At 38.5% G+C, this 27,256-nt stretch overlaps 1 protein-coding gene across 1 annotated transcript in view; it reads right to left on the bottom strand.

Moving 5' to 3' along the window:
• MORC3 (MORC family CW-type zinc finger 3) overlaps nt 1–27,256 on the bottom strand; it is a 43,515-nt gene that overhangs the window by 13,955 nt on the left and 2,304 nt on the right. The window contains exons 2-13 of the mRNA XM_024758199.1: nt 20,601–20,673; nt 18,760–18,892; nt 17,539–17,753; nt 16,851–16,998; nt 15,051–15,198; nt 12,907–13,035; nt 12,367–12,489; nt 8,963–9,060; nt 2,474–2,578; nt 1,726–1,848; nt 1,545–1,619; nt 570–615 (exon numbers count right to left, since the gene is read on the bottom strand). Of these exons, the coding sequence (XP_024613967.1) occupies nt 570–615; nt 1,545–1,619; nt 1,726–1,848; nt 2,474–2,578; nt 8,963–9,060; nt 12,367–12,489; nt 12,907–13,035; nt 15,051–15,198; nt 16,851–16,998; nt 17,539–17,753; nt 18,760–18,892; nt 20,601–20,673 (1,416 nt within the window). The remainder of the gene's footprint in view (nt 1–569; nt 616–1,544; nt 1,620–1,725; nt 1,849–2,473; nt 2,579–8,962; nt 9,061–12,366; nt 12,490–12,906; nt 13,036–15,050; nt 15,199–16,850; nt 16,999–17,538; nt 17,754–18,759; nt 18,893–20,600; nt 20,674–27,256) is intronic.

Raw genomic sequence — 27,256 nt, 5'->3', positions numbered from 1 at the left:
GCGGCATGTGGGATCCTCCCGGACCGGGGCACGAAACCGTGTCCCCTGCATCAGCAGGCGGACTCTCAACCACTGCGCCACCAGGGAAGCCCAACAGTAAGATTCTTAAAAGAATATCTGCCTTTCCTCAGAAAATGCCCAACTGTATAATAAAATTGAGAAGTTTGAGTGAAGTTGTGAGTTAGAAGTCAGTATTGGGAAAGAGGGTAAGAAGGGCTACAGGAAGAGAAGAGAAATGTGAACTGAATGAACAAGACTGCTTCAATTTGTTATGTAACTCCTAAGCTTAAAATTGAGTATTAGGGCTTCCCTGGTGGTGCAGTGGTTGGGAGTCCGCCTGCCGATGCCGGGGGTGCGGGTTCGTGCCCTGGTCCGGGAGGGTCCCGCGTGCCGCGGAGCAGCTGGGCCCGTGGGCCGTGGCCGCTGGGCCTGCGCGTCCGAAGCCTGTGCTCCACGGCGGAGGAGGCCGCGGTGGTGAAAGGTCCGCATACCGAAAAAGAAAAAAATTGAGTATTAAATTAATCACAACACAATACAAGACACAGCTATAAAATGGAAGGCCTAATTACCCGAGGGATTGCTTCCGGTTGTCTGATCCTGAATTTTTCCTTGTCTCTTAAAAAAAAAAAAAAAAAAAAAAAAGAGGAGAGAGAAAAGAAAAGTGTATTTAAATTTACTTCATTATGATTTTTCAATTCTGTTTTCGAATGACATACTTGCCATTTTACTACTAAGTCAATAAGATAGGTACACTGAACTTTGCTTCAATTTCGTTATAATCAGTGGTAAGGCCTCAGGCAGGGAAGTACTTTCCACCTCTTATCTCAGCAACACCCTAATGTCTTCCACTCCTGCTACTGGATTTATCTTTAAGAACAGTGTACTATAAATCAAAACCACCCAGAAGATCTTCATCAACTCAGCCTTCCATGTGCAGTACATAAGCCTAACGTTCCCCGTGGTTCACTATCGTTCCCCAGCTTCTCTCTCCCACCTCTATTTTCCATTATCCCCATTCACATATTTACTGTAGTTAAGCTGAACAAACCATTGCTTCCTACCCAACAAATCCTACCTTTCCTTCAAGGCCTATTACAAAAGTCCTTCATGAATTTTCCTGATCCATTTCCCCATCCCCAACCAGAAGTAATTTCTACTTATGGGGTTCCTCACAGGACTGGATCATGCCTTTTACGGGAGTCGTCAACTTCAAATTGATAAAACACACATCTCACTTTCCCCGTTAGACCATGAGCTCATAAAGGGCAGTATTCACTTTTGATTCACTGGTGTGTAGTCCAAAAGAACAAAACTATACTGTATATTCAAAGTATCTTGTAGATAGGACAGCAATAAATAGCAGGTACTCACAGTATAAACTTTAAAAGCACTTGATGTATGCCACATCGTATCTTTTTTTTTGGAGTCATAATCTTTTTTGGCTATACTACTTTATCTTGGAGAAATATCAACTAATGCTACAGACACACCACTGTTGATGATCTGGGTATTATTTTCCCACCATACATTAATATAACACTCACTTCTTTTTGTAGGTTTTTTCGTAAGTGGGATGCACCAAATCTTCATCTTCAGGTTCTTCTGGAACATCACAATTTCTAGTCAGAAAAATCACATGGGAATAACACGTCACCAGCGCCTATTCATACACCTTGAACAGTACTTTCTGCCTTTCCAAAAAGGCTACTACCAATTATATGGTACCTGAACTGTGGGTCAGGGTTATTGGAGCAATACCATTTTTCTGGAAGTTGATCTATCCCATCTGGTAATTTTCGCCACTTTAGACAGGAATCACATTGAACCCATGTCTGATCAGGACGTTTCCTGTAACAAAATAGCAACTAAATATGAGCATGGAAAAATGGATCTAAGTACTTCACTAGACTTTCCACATCATTTCTACCACAAAATGCCCCTATTATTTAATTCCGTCCCTGAAAATTCTGGAACGTTTGACAGAGAGTTAAGATTTTAAAAACAACAATTTTGGCTACCACTGAAGGTTAAAAGTGACAGACCAATTTAAACAAAGTGACTTAGTCTTGTTTAAAAGCATACTATTACATTGTTTCTATAATAAAAACTAAAAAACTTAGAAAATACTACAAATGCCTTGCCCTGAAATTTATGTTAAGTTAGCGTCTGCAGTGTCAAATCTAATATACTTATTAGCACAATAAACCATTCAAAGTACAGAAAATAGGCAAGTTCTATTACTGTAATTCAAGCAATTTTTATAACTGTATTACATTTTACCCTCTATTATATAGCACATCTCTGAATAACTTAAATGTATATATTCTTTTAGTTTATAAAAGGCTTTCGAGCTGTGGGATTTATTTCTTACTATGGATTAGATTAAAAAGTTTATGAACACTGTAGAATCACCATGCCCTCCAATATCACATCTTGATATTATAGTCACTTCTTATTTTTTAAATGTACTTACTGTATATCTTCAACCAGCAAAGTCAGAGGATATTCTGCATTTTTCTTCACTTTCATTTCATTCCAGTAATCATTGAGCTTATCTCCTAGTGCTGTTATTGTAAGCCTTAAAAAAAAGTAAATTATAAAATCAATTCAAGAAAAAAAAGATAAAGATCAAATCTTTGACAAACAGAGAAAGAATAAACAACCTGGTACTGATCATGTGAACACGGGGGGAGGGGCCTCCAAAAGGCACAGTTAAGAAAACTTAAAGTAATGGCAATTTTCTCTAAGGATGTAGATAAGTTCATAGAACAGAGCCAGGACCATCTAGGAATAAGATGGACAATACTAACACTTTGGGTCCTCTGTTGAGGAAGTGTGCTGCAGACCAGCTACTGGGAAAACCACAGGCTTTCTGAACTTCACCCCAACCAACAAGCTTCAATGCAAACCAGAATGCAGCTGTTTGCTTTATAAAAGTATGCAACCATTACCAGCAAGTATAATTCAAAATAGCTTCTGTCCCACAATTAAGACTTTCACTTTTCCCACAATAAGGTGTCAGTAAAAAAGCAAATCAACAGGACTTACTGAGATAAACATGACTATGGTCACAACTGAATAATCATTTGTTAAGGAGTTAAGTACCTACTGTGCCAGGAACTGTCTGCACACACAAGATATAGTCAGTGTAACATCTTAAATTTAAAACAGCCAATGTGATCCCTAACAAATTACCCATGATGTTTTTCACAGAACTAGAACAAATAATCCTACAATTTATATGGAACCACAAAAGACCCAGAATTGCCAAAGCAATCCTGAAAAAAAAGAAAAAAGCTGGAGGCATAACCCTTCTGGACTTCAGAAAATACTACAAGGCTACAGCAATCAAAACAGTGTGCTACTGGCACAAAAACAGACATATAGATCAATGGAACAGAATAGAAAGCCCAGAAATAAACTCACACACCTATAGTCAATTAATCTTTGACAAAGGAGGCAAGAATATACAATGGAGAAAAGACAGTCTCTTCAGCAAGTGGTGTTGGGAAAGCTGGACAGTTGCGTGTAAATCAATCAAGTTAGAACACTCCCTCACACCACACACAAAAATAAACTCAAAATGGCTTAAAGACTTAAATATAAGACATGACACCATGAGACACCTAGAAGAGAACACAAGCAAAACACTGACATAAATCGTAGCAATGTTTTCTTAGGTCAGTCTCTCAAGGCAAGGGAAAAAAAAAAAGCAAAAATAAACAAATGGGATCTAATCAAACTCACAAGCTTTTGCACAGCAAAGAAAACAAAAAGACAACCTATGGAATGTGAGAAAATATTTGCAAAGGATACAACTGCCAAGGGTTTAATTTCCAAAATATACAAACAGCTCATACAACTCCATAACAAAAAAACAACCCAAACAAAACTTGGGCAGAAGATCTAAATATACATTTTCCCGAAGAAGACATACATATGGCCAACAGGTACATGAAAAGATACTCATCATCACTAATTATCAGAGAAATGCAAATCAAAATGACAATGAGGCATGACCTCACGCCAGTCAGAATGGCCATCATCAAAAAGTCTACAAATAATAAATGCTGGAGAGGGTGTGGAGAAGAGCAAACCCTCCTACACTGCTTCTGGGAATGTAAAATTGGTGGAAGCACCATGAAAAACAGTATGGAGGTTCCTTAAAAAACTAAAAATAAGAGTTACCATATGATCCAGCAACACCACTCCTGGGCATATATCAGGAGAAACCTATAATTCATAAAGACAGGGCTTCCCTGGTGGCGCAGTGGTTAAGAATCCACCTGCCAATGCTGGGGACACGGGTTTGAGCCCTGGTCCGGGAAGATCCCACATGCCATGGAGGAACTAAGCCCGTGCACCACAACTACTGAGCCCACATGCCACAACTACTGAAGCCTAGAGCCCACGCTCGGCAACAAGAGAAGCCACTGCAATGAGAAGCCCACACACAGCAAAGAGTAGCCTCTGCTCGCCGCAACTACAGAAAGCCCGCACGCAGCAACGAAGACCCAACGCAGCCAAAGATAAATAAATAAAATAAATTAAAAAACAAAAAGATACATGCACCTGGGGCTTCCCTGGCAGTCCAGTGGTTAAGACTCCGTGTTCCCAATGTAGGGTGCAGGGGTTCGATCCCTGGTCAGGGAACAAAGATCCCACATGCCACATGGCACGGCAAGGGGTGAGGGGGGGAAAACGATACATGCACCCCGCATGTGCAGCACTATTTACAACAGCCAAGACATGGAAGCAACCTAAATGTTCATCGACAGAGTAATGGATAAAGAAGATATGGTGTATACATCAATATATACAATGGAATATTACTCAGACATAAAAGAATGAAATAGTACCATCAGCAGCAACATGGATGGATTTAGAGATTATGATACTAAGTGAAGTAAGTCAGACAAAGACAAATATTATATATCAATTTATATGTGGAACCTAAAAAATAGTACAAACTTATTACAAAACAGAAACAGACTCAGACTTTGAAAACAAACTTAAGGTTAGCAAAGGGGAAGGGGGGTAGGGAGGCATAAATTGAGAGTATGGGATTAACAGATGCATACTACTATATATAAAATGAACAACAAGGATTTACTGTACAGCACAGGGAACTATTTCAGTATCTTACAATAAACTATGATGGAAAAGAATAAAAAAAGAATTATAGACGTACATATATACATATAACCAAATCACTTTGCTGTACACTTGAAACTAACATAATATTGTAAATCAAGTATACTTCAATAGAGTAAATAAAGCTTTTAAAAATTAAGACTGGGGCTTCCCTGGTGACACAGTGGTTAAGAATCCACCTGCCAATGCAGGGAACACGGGTTCGAGCCCTGGGCAGGGAAGATCTCACATGCTGCAGAGCAACTAAGCCCGTGCGCCACAACTACTGAAGCCCGCGAGCCTAGAGCCCGTGCTCCGCAACAAGAGAAGCCACCACAATGAAAAGCCTGCGCACTGCAAGGAAGAGTAGCCTCCGCTCGCCGCATCTAGAAAACGCCCACACGCAGCAACAAAGACCCAACGCAGCCAAAAAATAAATTAATTAAAAACATTTAAAAAATAAATAAAATCAAGATTTGAAATTCTGTACTGACAGGTTAATATTAGACATATCTATCCCCGTTCATTATCTCTATTTTTCCCCACCAGGAAGCCCCACTATAACAACACATAAACATCCGAATAAGAATGTATCATCTCCCCTCCCAAACATGGTTCACCTTTCATATCGCTTTTTCAGTTCTTCCTCATCTCCTTTTCTTATCACCTCTATTCCTCAATCCATGAGACTGCACCCATTTCTGTTGAAAATACACCTATAGGAGTGGAACTGCGGGGTCATAGGGGTGGGCACTGATGTCCACCTTTACTCAATACAAGTCTAATAACTTTCAAAAATGGTCAACAATTCTCACACCCAACAGCACATACAGGAGTTCCAACTGCCCCTACATCTTACCAACATTTGCTATATCTTATTCATTTTAGATAATTTTTCCATTTTGATCTAACGTGTCAATACTTTTGCATCTTGCTTAAAAAAAACCACCTAAATTAAAGGTTATCAAACTATTCTTGTTTTTTGTTTTTGCCTTTCTCATTTAGGCTTAAAATCCATCTGCAATTGATTTTTTGCTTCATATAAGAGGGAGAAGTTAACGTTCATTTTGTTCATACAGGTAGCTGAACCATCAGTTTTAGAAAGATGATCATTTTCCTACTACACCTTCGTCATAAATCAGCTGACCATATGTATAAAATGCAGGGATTTGTTTCTGGCTTCTCTATTCTATTTCACTAGACTATTTTTTCGTTAATACCACACTCTCACTACAGCTTTTTAAGCACTGACATTTAGTAGTATGAGTCCTCTTGATTTGTTGTTCTTTGTCTTAACTGCCTTTGGTCTTCTGACTTTCCACATAAAGTTTAAATTAAGCCTATTAACATACACACACACCTGCTGGGATTTTTTTTTTTAACCTGGAATTGTATTTAATTACTTTGGAGAAAAAACGACATTTTATAATATTCAGCCTACCAACTGCTAAACCTGGTATACCTATTTATTCAGATGTGAAATTTCACTCCACAATGTTTTATCGTTTTTAGTGTGTTGAGGTCTTTGCATATTTTATTTACTCCAAAGCACTTGCTTTTTTGATGTTATTATGTATGAAAATTTTTCAGCCTCATGGTTTTCCTGGCTGGTAAGCGAACTTCTGAATACTTCTTACCCAGCAACCTTAGACTCTGTATTACACTGCAGATTATTTGGGACTTTCTATATACTGGATATTGTCACCTACAGAAAATTATTTATTCCTTTCCAACGCTTATTCTTTCATTTCTTTCTTTTTTGCCTTATTTGTTCTGGTTATTTCCTCAAGAACAATGGTGAATAGCTGATAACCTTATCTTACTCCCACTCTTAAGGGGAAAGCTGTCAATAATTCACCACTAGGAACTGCTGTTTTTTGCTAAATAGTCGGTATTGCTAATATGCCCTTTCTATTAATGGTTTTGTAAGAGTTCCCTTTTTTCCTACATCACAAATTGATACTGTAGTTTCTCAAGTGCTTTTTCTGTACCTATGAAAATAACCATGAGATTTTTCTTTAACATGATGAATTACATTGAATTTTGAATAGTAAAAACCACCCATGCCATCTTGGAATACAATCCACTTGGTTTTAATGTATTATTCTCTTTACAAGTTACTAAATGGTATTTGCTGTTTAATTAATATTTTTATATCTTAATCACGAGAGACTGACATAAATTTTCTTTCTTGTAATGCATTCGTGAGTTCACTACTAGTTATGTGGTCTCTTAAAACCTTTAATGATTGTGTAAGCTGGCGCCGCCGCTTCCTTAAATGTTTGAAGGTATGTGGGAAATCTTTAATTTGATTCAGTTTGAAAGGAAGGTGTCCATATCATCTAAAATGGTCTAAAATTGTTCATGCTGCCCCTCTATGTTTTTCTGTCTGTAGATCTGTAGTAATGTCCTCCTTTTCATTCCTGATATTGATGATTATTGTTTTCTCTTTTTCCTTAGTCTTGCCAGATGCTTAGAGACTTTGTTAATCTTACCAAAAAAAAACAAACTTTGGGCTTTTGATTGTGTCAATTATCAACTTATTGTCTTCCAGTTCCAAACAGGGTTTTTTTGGGTTCCGTTTTGTGATAATGGAGCTTGATCCTGTAAACATTCATCCTTTGCCAGCCTGAGGAATGTTACACTGGGTTAACGGGGCAATGAACCTACCAGGTGAGAGCAGCAAGACACATGGCCTTCAGGTCGGGTGCTTCATTATTATTTGGCTGGAGCCCATGGCCTCCCAAAGGAGCTCCAGCTGTGCTTTCAGGCCACGCTCTTCCCTCCAGCAGCAGGAACCAGTTCCAGCATATACTCACACCCTTGGGCACAGACAGGTCTCCTCTACAGAACAGCTCTAGCCCAAGCCCACCCACATCCCCTGGCAACAGCAGGCCATGTCTACAGACCCAGAGTGGCCAGGCCTTCTGGCAAGCTTCTTGCCATGGCAGGTGGCCTGTTGCTGTGTTTGTTATGACCTCTACAAAGAGATCTGAATCTCTGACATCAGGGACCCAGGATCCTCTCTTAGTGTTTGTTATGACCTCTACAAAGAGATCTGAATCTCTGACATCAGGGACCCGGGATCCTCTCTTAGTTCCTTTATTGTCTACTCTTTCTCAACCTAGAGGTAACAGCTGTTCTTTTGTATCAGCTAGTTCTGGACATCTACTGTCCTCTTTCACCTCTCTGAGTGATCACCTTCTACTATTCTGGTTAACAACTCCCTATATTTTCCCTGTTCAAGTAACAGGGGTAGCTTCTGTCTCTGGACTATACTCTGAATATTTATTGATTTTCTCTATTGTGTGTTTCCTAATTTGCTGATTTTGCTCTTTAACATTTCCCTCCTTCCACTTTGTTTTTATATGAAGTTTGCATTCTTCTTCATAATATACGCTCATTAGGACAACTGTTTGTGCTTCCTAAATTTACAAGTAAAATTGATGGTCATATTTATTTTATGGCTTCTGATCACTCTTAAAAGATACGAGCATTTCTGTCTCAAGTACATAGGACTAAGTTATCTTAAAGTTCCCATCCAAGATCAAAGTTTCTGGATTTTATATTACACAAAAAAATGTTACCAAGAAAGCAGGAACTTCCTCTATTTAGTACAAATCTCAAAAATTCTTCATCAGTAAAGACAGAGGAGAATATATTTCTATTTGTGACGGAGTAGAATACAATCCCCAGGGATGAGAAAATGATTACATGTGTTTTCTATGCAAGCTTCCCCCAAAACAGAAAGAAATCCAGCTTAGAAAAAGTTATGAAAGTATTTCCAAAATAAATAGTAAGAAGTCAGTCATTTAAATAGGTAACATACCTGTATTCGTTAGTATAATCGAAATCTTGTTTATTATGAGTCGGCTTTAGGAAATAACAGTCTATAATCCCCACTACTCCGACACCCATGTTGTTTGCCTGAAAAATAGAACTGGCATTTTAAACATGAAACATGATGCTTCAAACAATTATCCCTTCACCAAGATTTAAGATCTGCATGAAACATTTTCCTATATTTTATCTGATGCTCATGACATTTAGATTGAAAAACAGTGTCTGGTAGGTAATTTACCTTTCTGGGAGCTAACTCCTAAATATGTAACAACAGCTTTCCTCCAAAACCACTTCCACTGTTATCAAGTATTCATGTCGACAAGTATTATCATTCCCGATTTTACACTAGGGAAAAAAGATCCCCTCTACTGGGATGCAATTTCTTAGCTACTAAAAACCACAAGTAACTCCTTCCTGTATCCATAGTGCCTAGCAAAGGCTTTGGCACATAATATTCCGTAAGTTCGTTAGATAAAAATTAAAGACACTTATCCAAAGTTACACATTCAGTTGTTTATTGTGATGAAGTAAAATCTTTATTTCAACTGACCTAGGTTATTTTTTAAACCTGCTAGCTAAAACACTGAACTCAAAGTATCTGAGTCATTTTCTGATTATGTGATTAACACATGTATTTTGTTCACGACTATAGCTGAGTCTAAGTATAAAGAGAAAAAGTGGAATACTGACTTCTGAGAATTTTCATAGATGCAACTATAGACAAAACCATGAAAACCTAATCATAATGCTACTCCACTAAAAACCATCAGTGGTTCCTCATTTCATACAACTTGTAAACCACAGAACCCTTCAATCTTAGTTCTTTTTCACTTCCTTTCTGGCCTCATCTTCCTCTCTCCCATTCCCCACTTACCACCTGGTCCAGGCATAACAACTCCCTTAATGATGCCATCCTCTCAGAAGCCTCTTTCTTTTCCTTTGCAGACATTCCTTTCTCTGTCTAGAAAGCTCTTGCCAGACTTCCCCAAACAGTAAATCAACTCAGTCTCATCTCAATCACCACTTTCTACAAGAAGCCCTTTCTGCTGCTCCAAGGATATACCACATTCCCCTCATCAGAAAGAGCTCTGGGGGCATGTGCTGTACCTTTTCATCTTTTTATGCTGAGCATCTAGCGTGGAAAATCATACCAAGTATTTAATAAATGTTTACTGAATCCAAATACTACGACCAGTCCATCTTCTGGTAAAGAAAAACATTAAAAGTTGGCTGTAGGGCTTCTCTAGTGGCAAAGTGGTTAGGAATCCACCTGCCAATGCAGGGGACATGGGTTCGATCCCTGTCCGGGAAGATCCGACATGCTGTGGAGCAACTAAGCCCGTGTGCCACAACTACTGAGCCTGTGCGCCTAGAGCCCGTGTTCTGCAACAAGAGAAGCCACCACAATGGGAAGCTCGTGCGCATCAACGAAGACCCAATGCAACCAAAAATAAAATACATTTATTTAAAAAAAAAAAAGTTGGCTGTAAAAGCATATTTTTTACAAGGTTAAACTTAACCAGAAATTATATATAATGCAAATTTAACTGGGTTGGAAAAATGGATTATGTACCTTAAAACACTTGAGAAATAAGGCCTATTACCAAAAATACATTTCCAATTACCAGTGAAATTCAGAACTTTATAATTATAGAGTATTTCTGGCAAAAATTACTATTCCACAGCTTCCCTGGTGGCGCAGTGGTTGAGAGTCCGCCTGCCGATGCAGGGGACACGGGTTCGTGCCCCGGTCCGGGAAGATCCCACATGCCGCGGAGCAGGTGGGCCCATGAGCCATGGCCGCTGAGCCTGCGCTCCGCAACGGGAGAGGCCACAACAGTGAGAGGCCCACATAACACACACACACACACAAAAATTACTATTCCAATTATAAATAAAAATCAGCATTTTAAATAAAAGTTATTGACACCTTTTATCATGGTTGTCCTATTTCTGGATTTATATTTCTAATTGAAATCAGTGGTTATAAAGAAGAGCCCAATCCCAGCGGCCATGGCTCACAGGCCCAGCCGCTCTGCGGCATGTGGGACCCTCCCGGACCAGGGCGCGAACCTGTGTCCCCTGCATGGGCAGGCGGACTCTCAACCACTGCGCCACCAGGGAAGCCCTCATTTACTTTTTTAAAAATTGAAATATAGTTGATTTACAATACTATATTAGTTTCAGGTGTATGACACAGTGATTCAATATTCTTATATACTCCATTTAAAATTATAAGATATTGGCTATATTCCCTGTGCTGTACAATATATCCTTGTGGCTTATTTATTTTATACATAGTAGTTTGTACCTCTTAATCCCCTACCCCTATCTCCCCCTGCCACCCTGCCCCCACTGGAAACCACTAGTTTGTTCTCCATGTCTGTGAGTCTGTTTCTGTTTTGTTACATTCGCTCACTTATTTTATTTTTTTTGATTCCACATATAAGCGGTAACATACAGTACTTGTCTTTTCCTGACATATTATACTTCATTAAGCATACTATGCTCCAGGTCCATCCATGTTGTTGCAAAGAATTTAGAATGAAATAAAATGAATAGAAAATGAACATCATAGAATTGGAAAACAAAATATGCCTGGACTTAAAACCTTTAACAAAGCTGAATTTCAGAATTTATCACAAATTCTTAACACTCACCCACACACAACAAAAAAATTTTCTGTGAAAACAGGTAAAGGATAAACAGATCGACATAGCGGGCAATGTTCACCATCCTAAATTGAATTCTACAACGACGGAAGTGGCTTTGGAGGAAAACTCTGATATATTCAGGAACTAACTCCAGAAAAGTAAATCACCTATCAGATACTATTTTTTAGGCTATTGAGTCAACAACTAATTAAAACCAATCAATTTTATTCTAGTATGAAAAAAATCAAGGATCCTTTTCCAAGTGTAGAGAAAATATCTGCACCTGTGCCTGAGGTCTAAGGCGGGTTACTTATCAGCCCCAATTCCCTCATCTGTAAAAGAGATAAAATGTTCTGTCCTCAAATTAATATAAAAGCGTTCTAAGGTCAAGTGCCATACCAATGTTATTAAAAACATTGACATTTAAAAGTCATTAGGCAAAAAGCACATTGTTACACATTTGACCCAATAACGTTATCCTAACTTTTTTTTTGCGGTACGCGGGCCTCTCACTGTTGTGGCCTCTCCCACTGCGGAGCACAGGCTCTGGACGCGCAGGCTCAGCGGCCATGTCTCACGGGCTCAGCCGCTCCGCGGCATGTGGGATCCTCCCGGACCGGGGCACAAACCTGTGTCCCCTGCATCGGCAGGCAGACTCTCAACCACTGCGCCACCAGGGATGCCCTGTTATCCTAACTTTTATAAAAGATACAGACATTTTCAGATATAAACTTACCCTTAACTGACATCCAACTTTTTCATAAGCTTTGATGAGTCTATTTCTGTGATACATCATTATCCCATAATGATCTTTATTTCTGCAGTTGAATCCAAAAGTAATTCTCACAGTTTTATTAGTCTTAAATGTTAAGGAAAATTCTGAACACACCACCTCATTCCCTTTAAACCACCCTTCCTATTTCTTTCTTTTTTCTTTTTTTTGCGGTACGCGGGCCTCTCACTGTTGCGGCCTCTCCCGTTGCGGAGCAGGCTCCGGATGTGCAGACTCAGCAGCCATGGCTCACGGGCCTAGCCGCTCCATGGCATGTGGGATCTTCCCGGACCGGGGCACGAAGCTGCGTCCCCTGCATCGGCAGGCGGACTCTCAACCACTGTGTCACCAGGGAAGCCCTCATTATTGAGTCCAAAGGTGCAAAAAAGGGCAAAAGTTGGAGAGGATTGACTCTATCAGGATAAAAGGAGAAAGGGGGAAGGGAAATACACTTGACTGATACATATCTATATACAGCATCATAACAAGCAAAATAAAGGATACTAAAAATTTGGGTCGATAAATATCACGTTCAATGTAGGCAAGACTCTTCGAAACTAGCTGTGTCTTCACTTTCTGTCCACGCAAGATGATCTGCATTCGTGGCTTTAGATATAATATACTGCAGTAAGCCTGCAAAGACACACAATTATCTGTCCTTTCCACATAATTTTCTATGGATTTGTTCAACATTACTTATGCATGTATTTAAAAAGGAAGCTACCGCCTTGCTTTGATAAAAGACATATTAACTCTTCAATAAAATACTATAGACTATAAAGGTGTATTAGTTAATATCTGAATACTTTTTATTAAAAACAAGCTCAATATACTGTAGCCAGTAAAAATGACTTACAGAAAACAATCTACTGACCTACATAGATGTTGATATGTTAAGTGAAAAAAAGTTAAGAAACAGCATGTATAGTATGGTCTCATTTTAATTTTAAAAATATGTTTATGTGTACAAAAAGGACTATTTTCTGACTCTCCTGTCAAAACTATGTATTGCTATTATAATTTTTAAAGCATCAATAAATTTTATTTGGGCAAAAATAAGCAAAATCTAATATAAACAAAAGGGACTATTATAAGCTTGAAAAGGAAAAAAAATCATAAATAATGCACCAACATTTCAGCAGAGTAGACAAACAGCACTTCCTCCATACGGAGCTGTAAAAATCAGCAGTCATCTAAATGTGTTGTCAAGTCTTTTTTTTTTTCTTTCTTTCTTTTTTGGCCGCATTGAGGCTTGCGGGATCTTAGTTCCCTGACCAGGGACTGAACACGGGCCATGAAAGTGGAAGTGCCTAGTCCTAAGCACTGGACCGCCAGGGAATTCCCTAAACGTGTTTTCAATTCTTAATACATGGAAGTTTAGATACCTTAGAATTGTGACCAAACTTTGCATCCTAAAACATGTTAAAATATGATCTCCTGTGCCTGTCTCCAAGCTATCAGAAATCTCTGAGGGAAATGAACTGAACAACTCAAGGAGGATATATGAAAAGTTCAAAACAAAACTAAAATTTGAACATTTCTCTTTTTTTTTCCTGACTCCTGATTTCAAAATTAGTGGTGTTTTGCCCATTTATAAAATTCATTAATGATATTTTAAAACATTTTTCTCATGATACACTAACATTATACCATCTGCTCTGGCGACCTCTGTATATTCTTGAGTTAAGATTTTCTTAACAACTAGGACATACTTCACTAACACACTGGGGTATATCAAGGAATAGTAATAGCTGCCATTGTAATTGCTAGAATCTCAGATAAAACTACATAGTATACTTGTAAACGTCAAATGAGTCCTTAGCTTGGGGTTATGAAATAATTTTAGTACAAAAAAAGGGAAAAGGGGAATTCCCTGGTGGCCCAGTGGTTAGGACCACTCTCCCTGGTCGGGGAAGTAAGATCCCACATGCCACAGTGCAGCCAAGAAAAACAAAAAGAAGGGAAAAAAAGGGAATAGTATTATATGTCTTATCATAGTGACTAAGAAACATAATATTCTTTGTTTTAATTAATTTATTTATTTTGGCGGCGTTGGGTCTTTGTTGCTGCGTGGGCTTTCTTCGGTTGCAGCAAGCGGCGGCTACTCTTTGTCGTGGTGGCTTCTCTTGCTGCGGAGCATGGGCTCTAGGCGTGCGGGCTCAGTAATTGTGGCTCGTGGGCTCTAGAGCGTAGGCTCAGTAGTTGTGGTGCATGGGCTTAGTTGCTCCGCGGCATGTGGGATCTTCCCGGACCAGGGCTCGAACCCGTGTCCCCTGCATTGGCAGGCGGATTCTTAACCACGGCACCACCAGGGAAGCCTGAAACTTAATATTCTTATTATATCAACACTGTTATATTGAGATATTAATTCCTTCAATCTTAAAAACATTCTCATCTCTAAGGTCAAATCTCAAAGATATTTATCACAAAATTATACTAATGTGCATTATGTATAGGCTATCCATGACTTCGCAATTAAAAAACTTTTCTAAGCAAATAAAACAAGCAGTGCACACAAGACAAATTTAATAAGTTGGTTCATGTCTGAGATACTTAGAGATTTCTGGCAGCATTTATAATACAAGTGGTTAACAATTTCCATTATTTGATGATTTTTCTCACTCCCACAAAGAGAGCTAAATACATACCCTCAGAGAATAGTCACTCTCAGGGGCAATTTGGTCCATCCTTTCTTGCTTCTTGTACCCTTTCTTCCCTGCTGTCTCATCTAAATCTTCTGGAATTCTAATGTCATATTTATCCTTATCAAAATCAAACTCTGTTGCACTTTTGTAGCTGTAAAAATAATTTTTTATAAGAGCTAAATTTTAACTTCACCATAAGCAAGCAAAAAACTTTTAGTTAGCAAAACAAAACAGGAACATGTGGTGGCAGTTAAGGTCAGAGGAGTTGGAGGGAGGGAGAGAGGGAGAAAAGAAACCCAGGAGGTACAGAAAAGAACTGTATTCATCCACACATTGCCACTGGGAATGTCAAATGATGGAGCCACATTCTGACAGTTTCTTAAAAAAATAAACATGCAGCTACCATATGATCCAGCAATTACACTCCTGGGCATTTAGCCCACAAAATGATGACCATATTCCCACAAAAATCTCTATGCACACATTTTATAGCAGGGGTCTCCAACCCCTGGGCCTGTTAGGAACCCGGCCACACAGCAGGATGTGTAAAGCTTCACCTGCTGCTCCCCATCACTGCATTACTGCCTGAACCCCACCCCCCAACCCTGTGGAAAATCTGTCTTCCATGAAACCGGACCCTGATGACAAAAAGGTTGGGAACCCCTGTTTTACAGCTCTATTTGTAATAAATGAAACTTGTAAACAACCAGATTGGTAAACACACTGTGGTCCATGCATATAATGCAATTACCACTCAGCAAGTAAGAGGAAGCAAACGGACACACAAGAACCTGGATGAATCTTCAGAAAATTATGCTGAATGGAAAAAGCTAATCCCAAAAGGTTTCACACAGTATGATTCCAGTTACAGAATATTCTTGAAATGACAAAGTTACAGAAATGGAGAACATGTTAGAGGTTGCCAGGGATTAAGGATGAAGTGGGTGTGGATATAAAAGGGATCCTTGAGGTGACGAAATTGTCCTGTACCTTGACTGTATCAATGTCAGTATCAACAGTATTATTGTACTGTAGTGTTCCAAGAAGTTATCATTGGGGGAAACTGGGTAAAGAGTACATGAAATTTCTTACAACTACATATGAATCTACAATTATCTCAAAATTAAAAGTTAAAGAAAAAATGGTGGGGGGGATGGGAGGGGCAGGGAAGAAAGTAAGAAAAAGAAAATAAAAGAAAAACGGAATACAGGTGGTCAGAAAAGCACAAGAATTAAAGGATTTTAGGATTATCACTATGTGTGCTTTATTCCTATGGTTCAACAGATCTTAGATCTCTCAATATCACACATTTACCCTAAATTTTAAAACTTTATTTGCAAAGGATTTTATCCTCACAAAGATTTAGCAACACAGAAGTCTCATTTGTATTATTTTTCTCAACAGATGCTGAATTGTGCTTAGCTTTATGTAATTAACCAAACAGACAATCTCTAACTTACTCAAGCTGGGACTTGTTGGCTGGGCTGTATCTTTTCGTTTCATTTCTCTCTTTTTTTTTGAGGAGAGGGATGGTATAACCAAGAGCGAAAATAGAGTGCTATGGAGACAGAATGGCAGGGCTAGGAAATTTATTTTTAGTAATATGAAATTATCTCAAATTGAAGCCAAAGTAGCCTCAATAAAATACCCTTGGAAAAGGTAAATCATTAACTATGCCATAAAATGAGGACCTTCCAATATATTTGCACTCTTGTGTGACAAAGCATGAATGTAATGAAATTATTCCCACACATGTGCTTTACTTCCCAAATGGTTAACAACTAGCTGAGGACTACCGTTTACCTTCTGAGATTCCAAATGATGATCCTCGTCCCCTTCTTACCGATGACAGCATCAAGCTCTGCCAGTAATTTCTGTTCCGTAGAAAACAGAGAATGTTCCAGAATTGCAGCAAGACTCGCTTTCGATTCTGTTAAATTAATTATCTGTCGTACATCCTAAGTTAAAGACTTAGACCAATGGCGTATTTTTCACAATTATGATATGGAAACCAACTCAAACTAACTGAAAAACCATTTCCTAAATTATTTTCTAAGTTTTAAAATGATAGTGTGATTTCAAATGAACACCAAGAAGGATGAAGTATGAAGAAGTTTATTATTATTCCTACTTTAATTATTTCCAATATCTGAATGTTTATACAGAAGACATTTTCCTAAGGATATCTTGCTTTTTCATTTTTTGGTGAAAATATCAAGCCAGATCATAAGCTTATCAGACCACAAAAAGACTGAAATAAAGAAGCTTAACATAAAATACAATCGCCTTATGCTAAGGATTTCCATGGCACAATTCCAATAGAGAAAACAAAGGGACAAACATTTAGCCCAGATGTAGAGTAGAGGCAGTGGACAGGAACAAGAGCTAGAATGGAAGGTATGATTAAAAAACAAGAATCTGGAGGAGGGCAGAAGGATGGAATGGTTCAGATTATTTCTTCATAGTTTCAATTTCAAAATCAAAAGGATATGCTCTTTGTTGAATGCCACTATTGGGACAACAACATGTTCTGCTTTTATGACTTCCAAGTAGGTCTGAGACAAGAAGCCCACGCTCATGCTTTCTCCATTTTTGGTAAAAACCATTGCATCTTTACCCAAACGCATAGAACCTGACTTGAAGCCATTCCCATACAATCCAACTGGGACGTGACCATTCATGGTGACTTTGTCACTGAAGCCAAAGCTAAAAAGAAAAAAAAATTTAATAAGTATGTATAATCTTCATTTATGTTAATTCAAAAACTGTAATACCAAGTAAAGTGCCTAAGTTTGAATGTCAGCCTCATCCTTCCTTGCTGTACAATCTTGGGCAAATTACTTTTAATCTATATTGATGTGTTTCCCTATCTCTGAAAAGAAGGAAACCAAATCCACATTATAGGGATGTAAAGATTACACATACTAAAACAGGAGCTCATTGCCTGGCACATCCCAGCTAAATGGCTGAATTATAATTTAGTCTCCAGGGGCCTTGAGATTTCACCCCAGGAAATCTCTTCCTCTAAGTGTGAAGGATTCTCTTGTTCTCAGCAAGCCTGCCGTACTATGATTATCGATCGGGTGAACCTGACTTTTTTATCAGTGTAAGGAGTATCTGAGAGACAGCAGAAAGGCCCCTGAGGCAAATCCTCCCTCTACCTCATACCTGTACTATGTATCTTAGCTTCTATTTCAGGCACAGTTGGCTTCATCCTGACATCCTATTCTGTGACCCTAGAGCCCAAGCCCTTACAACTATGCTACTTCCTCATCCTCTGTGTCACTTTAAAATTACCAGTCCCCATTCCCCAAAGTGGTAAGTTTTATAGGAAATAGTAGCTAAAACTATTTCCACTAAAGCACAAACAACTGATGCCAATGTGCTACAACTCTAAAGGAATGGTGGAATTTTAGGTAAGTCAGAAATGGGGAGCGGGTGATGAGAATGGCAGGGACTGCTTAATAATCTAACAGTAGGGCTTCCCTGGTGGCGCAGTGGCTGCGAGTCCGCAAAAAAAAAAAAATAAAAAAAAAAAAAATAATAATAATCTAACAGTAGTAGAAAATGACAGAAGACTTAGGAGAATAGAGCACACTGTGGGTATAGCATTCCACGTTTAAAAAACAAAAACTACAGGGTCTAAGTATGACACAGAAACACCTGAACTAGGTAAAAGCAATGATTTTAAGGAGTGTGACACTTTACATACCTCAGCATTTTATGTAATTTGTCTGAAGTCATACCATTCCCATTATCAGTGAATGTCAGGCATATATGGTCATTTATCACTGTTTTGTCAATCCATATCTGCTTAGCATTCACATCAGGATCGTAAGCATTATCTGAGAAACGAAAGTTTGGCGAAATTTTGATTCTGCATTTTGAAGAAGAGCAATTAGTTCAGAACAACACTTTGACAAGCAACAGAATAATATATTTTAAGGAAAATTTAAAAGCTGAAATGTTTTAGAACTCCTAAGATTTGACAACATGAAACTAAACTGTACCATGCTATATATTGTTCATTGACTATTACAGAATTAACTCTATCTAAAGCCCTCCATTTGTTATATAGAGAGCAGAGACTGGTACCCACTACACTGAAAAAGTGTAAAGGCAGAAGAATCGCTGCACTGAAGAGATGATCAAGACAGGAAGGTCTTCTTCTGCCCAAAGAACTAGCCTAGCTATCATAAGGGAAACTGAGAGCTGAGTGTCAACAGCACTGCAAGTTAACATGGAAGGTCCACAACAGTTACTGAACAAATGAGAAAGCAGTATGCTAACCTATACACACAGATGAAGGTTCACTTCTACCCAGTTCTTCAAATTGTAGCCCTTTTCAATCTGACAGAAGTTTCTGGTGGCTGGTACATTTTTCTAATCTCTGTACACCCCACCGTTTAACACCCTTGCCTAGCATACTTGTTTCTCTCAGAATAGGTAAGTATGAGGAATATATCAAAGAAAAACGAAAAGGCTTTCAACAGTAGCAGTAATAAAATCAACTTGTGAACGATCTAAGATCTATCAGAATATCCCTGACTAAAAGTACTTTTGAGGTATATTTTCAAGTCTTCATTATAATATAAATAATGGTTCTCAAACTATCCTTCTGTAAGTCTTCAATTAAAATCAAATAATCTTTTTCATCAACCACCTTAGCTTCATAAAAAAACTTAAAAATCTGATACACCACAAAGAGCACCATGACTTTCAGTTGCCCAAACCCAAAGCTAGTGAAGCACTATGATGAACAACCCCAGGCTAAGTAGCTCCTCCCGTTGCCATGAAAAAGAATGACCGGGCAACGTTATCTCATTTGCACTTCAGAGTCTACATCTGAACAGCACATGTTAGCTGAGAGACTCTGGAAAATCTAACTTCACCAAAGAAAAGAAGGGTTCTCAAATTTTCTTTCTTTTCTTTTCCTTGCACATCCAACATAGGACCCTTTCTTGATAATGAATCTAAAGAATTCCCAAGAATTCATGTGCACTAATTTTACCAAGAAAAAAATCATGACCCATAATGCAAATCTGAACACAACCTTGCCTCTTTCCTCATGTTCATTAAAACACTTTTAAATATAATCTTATACCTTGATCATCCTATCTACTGAAAAGACCAAGAATTTATTATCACAAATCTAACATAATATAATCCTCCTAGTTACTAACACCAGAAAAATTAATCCAGTTATAAATATTTTCAGACTATTAAAAAAAAACATAATTCTCACTTTTGGGCAATAGACGTATTTCTTTTATAATGGACTAAAAATATTTTCACCATAAATGCTTTAGGAACTTTGCAAATTAAAATACTTTGATAGTAATATAGGGAAATACTCTGAGTAGGGAAGGCTGAGCACTGATTAACTTGACATCAGTTTGAATAGTTGTTATGCTAGGTAACCTTTCCCAATGTTATCGCTGAGATACACTTTGGTTTTTTTTAAAAGCACATCTGCATACTATTTTTCAATAAAAAGCTTTTTAAAACTTCAATTGCAAGCAACAGATTATATACGAAACACGATTTACTTACCTATTAATTCAGCAACCGCACTAAATGGCCAAGTGTGACTAGTAGAATTTGTATGTAAAAACTTCGGGCAAAGCTGAAATAAACCAATGATTCACGTAAATTAATTAAGGTCTTACTTTTGAGAACAGATGCCAAAATAATTTTCTGTCCCAGTATTAAGAGAGACCAAGCAAGAATGACTTAGCTGCTTGTGTCAGGATATACCTGGAAGACATAACCCGGAAAATGAGATTCCTGGAAGATAAGGCTGTAAATCAACTAAACAGTTTCTCATCAAGCTGTGCTGCAAAACCCTTGCCTCCTGTGTCCACCAATCCAGAGCCATATCATAAAGTGCCCAATCCCAAAGCTATCCACCCTACAAGACCTACCTCAAAATTACCATGAGATAAAACTAAGACTTTGTCAAAGGGGTGTTTTCTCCTTTAGTGCATTAAGCTTAAGAAACTTAGCTTTGTTTGTTAATCAACAGGCTTTTCTCATGGTCTCTCCAAGTTCATTATATCAACAGTTGAACTTGCAGCCCTGGAACAGTATACATCTATAAAGCCTTCAAACAATGTCAAGTAACAGTTCAAATGCAACAAACCTTCTTGACCTCCGGAGATTTTATGTCTGATTCATGGTAATACAGTATGGAAGAGTATGTTAATCAACCTCATGCTATAGGGAACTCTCTAAATTCCTGGGTAGTGCAGATATCAACTGCCTAAAAATGTACAAATGGTTTAAAAAGGCTGAGGCTTGGAAATTTCAATATGCAGAGCATTTCCATGAAATGAGGACTTTTTTGTGTTCATTTTGAACAGATTATCTCACATTTAAGGGGGAAAAAAGAGGCACTTTAAGTGTTTCATGTGAAGAGCCCTAGAAATATGATTAGATCATAAATCCAACCAGCTGCATTTAGTGTTCAGCTGCTGCCACAAGGTGTCAGAAAGAGGTCTACTTTTCCTCTGCCCACCCTCGATTTTAGACAATCCCTAAGCATTTGTTTACTATCAGGTTAAAGCACACATGTGAAAAATAGTATTCTGTAGAAGAGTGGTCTTCGAACTGGAGCATATGTAATTCAGACCTTCTATGGCATACTTTCTATAGCATACAGCCACATAATAATGGTGTATAAGGAATTCCCCAACTTTCTAAAACAAGGGTTTTTATAAAGAAAATCAATTTCCAGGCCTTCATCTTCTACAAGAAACCTTCTGTCAAATTAGTATACCTGAGTCCTGTCCCAGGCCCTCCCCTTGCACAATCACCAGTCCTCCATTTATGAAAGAATACACAGGGTACTCCTCACCCATTCTAAATCTTACTATGGGGCATGGCTTTGGGGTGTAAAGCCTCTGGCTACCAAAGCAGAAAACGATTAAATCAACACCAGAAACCCTTAGAATAGTTTCTGTCTTTGCTCTCAATTTTATGAATTTGTTAGGTGTGAAGTCTGGAGTTAGAAATTGGGTATTTTGGTCCATGTTGTAATACTTTGACTTTAGATGTACGGCAGACTGTGGGCAGACTGTCAACTTACATTTAATAACTTCATCCTATATACCAACTCCAAACTGACATGGCACACCTTGTTCTTGAGTAAGAGTCCCAGGGGAACAAAGCAAAGAAGGCATCAGTAAGAAAAGATGAATGCTAAACAGTGGCTTTTTGGGTATTTAAACAAAAGCATTATTTTCAACTACTCTTAATTCTCATCTCTCGAACACGTCATCAGCTGGAAAGAAAAACACCCTTCAACAGCCAACACACACACACACACACACACACACACACACACACACGACATGGACTGTGGAGTATCTTTAACTAGATGTGTGATCCTGGGTAAGCAACTTAACCCTCTGTGCCTCAAGTTTTATCATCTGTGAAAATGAGGATGATAATAATATCAGGTTACCAAGACATTAAGAGAATTAAAAAACTTAATATTTATAAATGCTTAGAAGAACACCTGGGACGTAATAAACATTATAAGTGTATGTTTTTTTAAAAAGGTAAGTATACCCTTAAAGGCACAAATGAGCTCATATATAAATAAAGAAAATCCTCAAGGGCCTTAAGTAAAGAAGGAATTAAAAATTAAAATAAAATTTGAAAATGTGGATTAGAGTGGGGTGCTTAACTGGAATACAAAGGTTTCAATTTTAATGGTGACTCAGGGATAGGAGACATGGCAGAAGAGAAGCACGCACTTGAAGTAACTGCCCCCTCTTACCTCCTCAGTAAAAAAGGGGGTGGGGGGAATATGCCCAATGGGAAGCTTTCTGTTTTGCTCTGGACTCTAGGTTAAAGACAAACAAAAAAAGTGTAACATGAAATTCTGTAAAGAGGCATGCCTTCACTTGGGTTAAGCATTTCAATTTATATAACCTGCAGGACCACTGTGGAGACACAGCCTCAACCAGACTGTGTAGGATTCTCCCAGAGACATTATTTGGGGAATATTTGAGTACACAATCTAAAATAACATTTAAGGAAACAATCCACCAGGAGAAAATATTAGCAGACAAGATACAGTAGTATTAGACATCGCCCCCCAACACTAGGTAAAAGAAATATCAGCCTATAAAACAGGAATCTCTTGAAATAACTAGATATTTAAAAAGTAATCCTCGGGCTTCCCGGGTGGCGCAGTGGTTGAGAGTCCGCCTGCCGATGCAGGGGACACGGGTTTGTGCCTCGGTCCGGGAAGATCCCACATGCCGCGGAGCAGCTGGGCCCATGAGCCATGGCTGCTGGGCCTGTGCGTCCGGAGCCTGTGCTCCGCAACGGGAGAGGCCACAACAGTGAGAGGCCCGCGTACCGCAAAAAAAAAAAAGTAATCCTCTTCTCCAAAAAACACACAAAAATGAGATACAACGAAGACCACACAGATATTTTAAAGAATCAATAGAGGGACTTTCCTGGTGGCGCAGTGGTTAAGAATCTGCCTGCCAATGCAGGGGACACAGGTTCAAGCCCTGGTCCAGGAAGATCCCACATGCCGCGGAGCAACTAAGCCCGTGCGCCACAACTACTGAGCCTGCGCTCTAGAGCCTGTGTGCCACAACTACTGAGCCCGCATGCCACAACTACTGAAGCCCACATGCCTAGAGCCCATACTCTGCAACAAGAGAAGCCACCACAATGAGAAGCCCATGCACAGCAACGAAGAGTGGCCCCTGCTCACCACCACTAGAGAAAGCCCGCACGCAGCAACAAAGACCCAACACAGCCAAAAATAAATAAATAAAAAATATATATTAAAAAAAAGAATAGAACTTTTAGAGTCAACAAATAGTCACAAATTTAAAAAATCATTTAAATATAAGATGGAAGCCTGAACACATGGACAGTGTTTACCTCTGCTGCCTCCCAAAGCCGCTCTATAATGAAGGAAAAAAAGGGGCAGAAACCCAGAAGAACAAAAAGAATCAAAGAAGTGATTACTAATAGCAAACAAAATAGTCAGTAGTTTGGAAACTGGAAAGCACAGACTAGTGACAACTGATTTAATAGCCTGGAAAAAGCTAAATCCGAAGCCTGTAGGAGATGAGAAAACCAACCAGAAGCAGGTCAGGAACCTTGGCAACCCCAGAAAGTCTTAGAAATTAGACTTTGTACCTTTGAAGTAAAAGATACTAGAAGTTGTATGAAAACAAGATAGGGTGAAAGTCTTTAAAAGAAGAAAGATTCCCCAGATCCTTCTTTTACCCTGAGCAGCCCTTCAACCACCCTCAGCAAACCACGTAAGGCTGGAGGTCTGTTCTCTGGAGAAACTGACAGCGGCAGGCTCGCAGACAATCAAAAGCAGGTGGGTTAAAAGCAGGTCAGCAAATAGACCAGAAATAAACCCTCTCATATATGGTCAAATGATTTTCCACAAGGGTATAAAGACCATTTAATGAGGAAAGGACAGTTTTTTCAACAAATAGTGCTGGGAAAACTGGATATCCATAAAAAGAATGAAGTTGTGGCCTTACCCTATACCATAAACAAAATTAACTCAAAATGGATCAAAGAGCTGAAACCATAAAACTCTTAGAAGAAAACATAGGGGAAACCTTTTACGACATTGGACTCGGCAATGACTTCTGAAATCACCAAAATTTAAAACTTCTATACATCAAAGCAGCAGTCCCCAACCTTTTTGGCACCAGGGACTGGTTTCCTGGAAGACAATTTTTCCACAGACTGGGAAGCGGGGGGTGGGGATGGAGAAATGGTTCAGGCATTGGTAATGCAAGCGATGGGGAGCCGCAGATGGAAGCTTTACTCGCTTGCCAGCCTCTCACCTCCTGCTGTGTGGCCTGGCTCCTAGCAGGCCATGGACCACTGCATCCAAGGACACAATCTACAGAGTGAAAAGGCAACCCACAGGATGGGGGGAAAAATCTGCAAATCAAGTATCTGATGAAGGGTTAATATGCAGAATTTACAAAGAACTCCTACAACTCAACAACAAGAAGACTACAAACAGATTAAACAATGGGTAAAGGACTCAGACATTTCTCCAAAGATGATCAACATCTCTAATCATTAGGGAAATGAAAATCAAAACTACAACGAGATACCGCCTCACACTCAAAGGGTTGGGTATTGTTAAAAATCAAAACAAAAAATACAACAACAAAAGCAGAAAGTAAGTGTTGGGGAGGCCATGGAGGAACTGGAACTCACGCGCACCCTTCGAGGGAATATAAAATGGTGCAGCCACTGTAGAAAATACAGAGGGGGCTCAAAAAATTAAATAGACATTTGCCATAGGATCCAGCAATTCTAATTCTGGGTATATACTGAAAAGGACTGAAAGCAGGGTCCTTTTTTTTCCTCCTTAATTGAAGTATAGTTGATTTACAATGCTGTGATAGTTTCAGGTGTACACCCAAGTGATTCCATTATACATACATACATACATATATACACACACAAAGATATGTGTGTGCATGTGTGTGTATACATACATATATATATATGTATGTATACACACATACTTTTTCCAGACTCTTTTCCAGTATAGGTTATTACAAGATACTGAATATAGTTCCCTGTGCTATACAGTAGGTCCTTACTGTTTTTTATTTTGTATAAAATTTATCTATTTTGTATACAGTAGTGAAAGCAGGGTCTTCAAGAGACATCTGCACACCCATGTTCACAGTAGCATTATTCATAATAACCAAAAGTGGAAGCAACACAAATGTCCATCGATGAATGAACAAAATGTAGTATATTCATAGAGTGGAATATTATTCAGCTTTAAAAAGGAAAGAAAATTTGATACATGCTACAACATGCATGAACCTTGAGGACTTTATGCTAAGAGGAACAAGCCAATCACAAAAAGACAAATAATGTATGATTCCACTTATATAATGTACCTAGAGTAGTCAAATTCACAGAAGGTAAAACGACCAGGAGCTGGTGGAAGGGGGAACGGAGGGTTATTTTTTAATGGGTACAGAGTTTTAGTTCTGCAAGGTGAAGAGCTCTGGAGATTGGTTGTACAACAATGTGAATGTACTTAACGTACTGAGCTGCACACTTAAAAATAGTTAAGATGGTAAATTTTATGTCATGTGTATTTTACCATAATAGTAAACAAATGAAAACCAAATCTGCAAACTGAACAATGGGATACTCCTATCTCCTTTTCCCTGCTTCAGAAGAGCTAGCAGCCAGGATTATATAAGCCATGCAGGAAACTAGATGTAGAATTCCTCTCTGGAAAACAGAATGATTTCTAAAATTTCTATCTGGTTCTTTAACAATTGTGCCAGGCCATTCTGGATAGCTTTTTTTATCCCTCACTTGAAAAAAAATTATTTTACAAGTTTTAAAAGTTATTTTAAACATACTTACTTTATGGTCTAACACTTCCATTCTTTAAGGTCAACAGATACTGACAGAGAGTGCTCCAACAACACTGCTGGCTCCTTCTACCTGATCACCCAACACTGAAGCCCACCAAAGGACTACTCGGGTATGAACATCCATGTTTTTAGCGTCTCACGTGGAGATATAAGTAGAAGGCTGACCATCTCCAGACATTTGAGAATGTGTAAAATTAGAATAAAAAACATACAGTAAAAAGAATGTAAAGAAACTAGAGGCAATGCAGTGAGCAAAAGAAAACTTCAAAAATACTATGATTAATATACCCAGAGATAAAAACAAATATTTTGTTGAGAAAGATTTTTAAAAGATATTCAGAGAATAAGACAGTGTTTATAATAATTAAATATATGGTAAGAGAAAGGTAGGAGATGAAACGGAGGAAATCTCCCAGAAAGAAAAAGCAATGGGAAGGAAAACAGGAGACAAAAGAAAACAGAAAAATAAAGGGAAAACTGTCACCAAATAAATGAGAAAAATTTCCACATGTTATGGACTTGAGTTTCCAGCCTAAGTACCAGTACAATGCATAGGACTCTATTAAACAATAAAGCATGCCTTTAAAATTCTAAAAAGAAATAATTTCTAATCTAGAATTACAAACCCAGCCAAATTATATGTAAAGAGCAAGGGTAGCAAAAACATATTTCCAAGAAAAGACATAAAGTTTCTTCCCATGTACTCTGTTCTCAAGAAGCTACACCTGTTTTTGGAAAAATGGATAGGCTTCACTGTTAACAGTAAAAAAAAAAAAAAAAAAAGCCCCA

The sequence above is a fragment of the Neophocaena asiaeorientalis genome, unplaced genomic scaffold (assembly GCF_003031525.2).
Source record: "Neophocaena asiaeorientalis asiaeorientalis breed wild unplaced genomic scaffold, Neophocaena_asiaeorientalis_V1.1 scaffold45, whole genome shotgun sequence".
NCBI lineage: Eukaryota > Metazoa > Chordata > Mammalia > Artiodactyla > Phocoenidae > Neophocaena > Neophocaena asiaeorientalis.
This window is presented reverse-complemented; position numbering and strand designations above follow the sequence as displayed.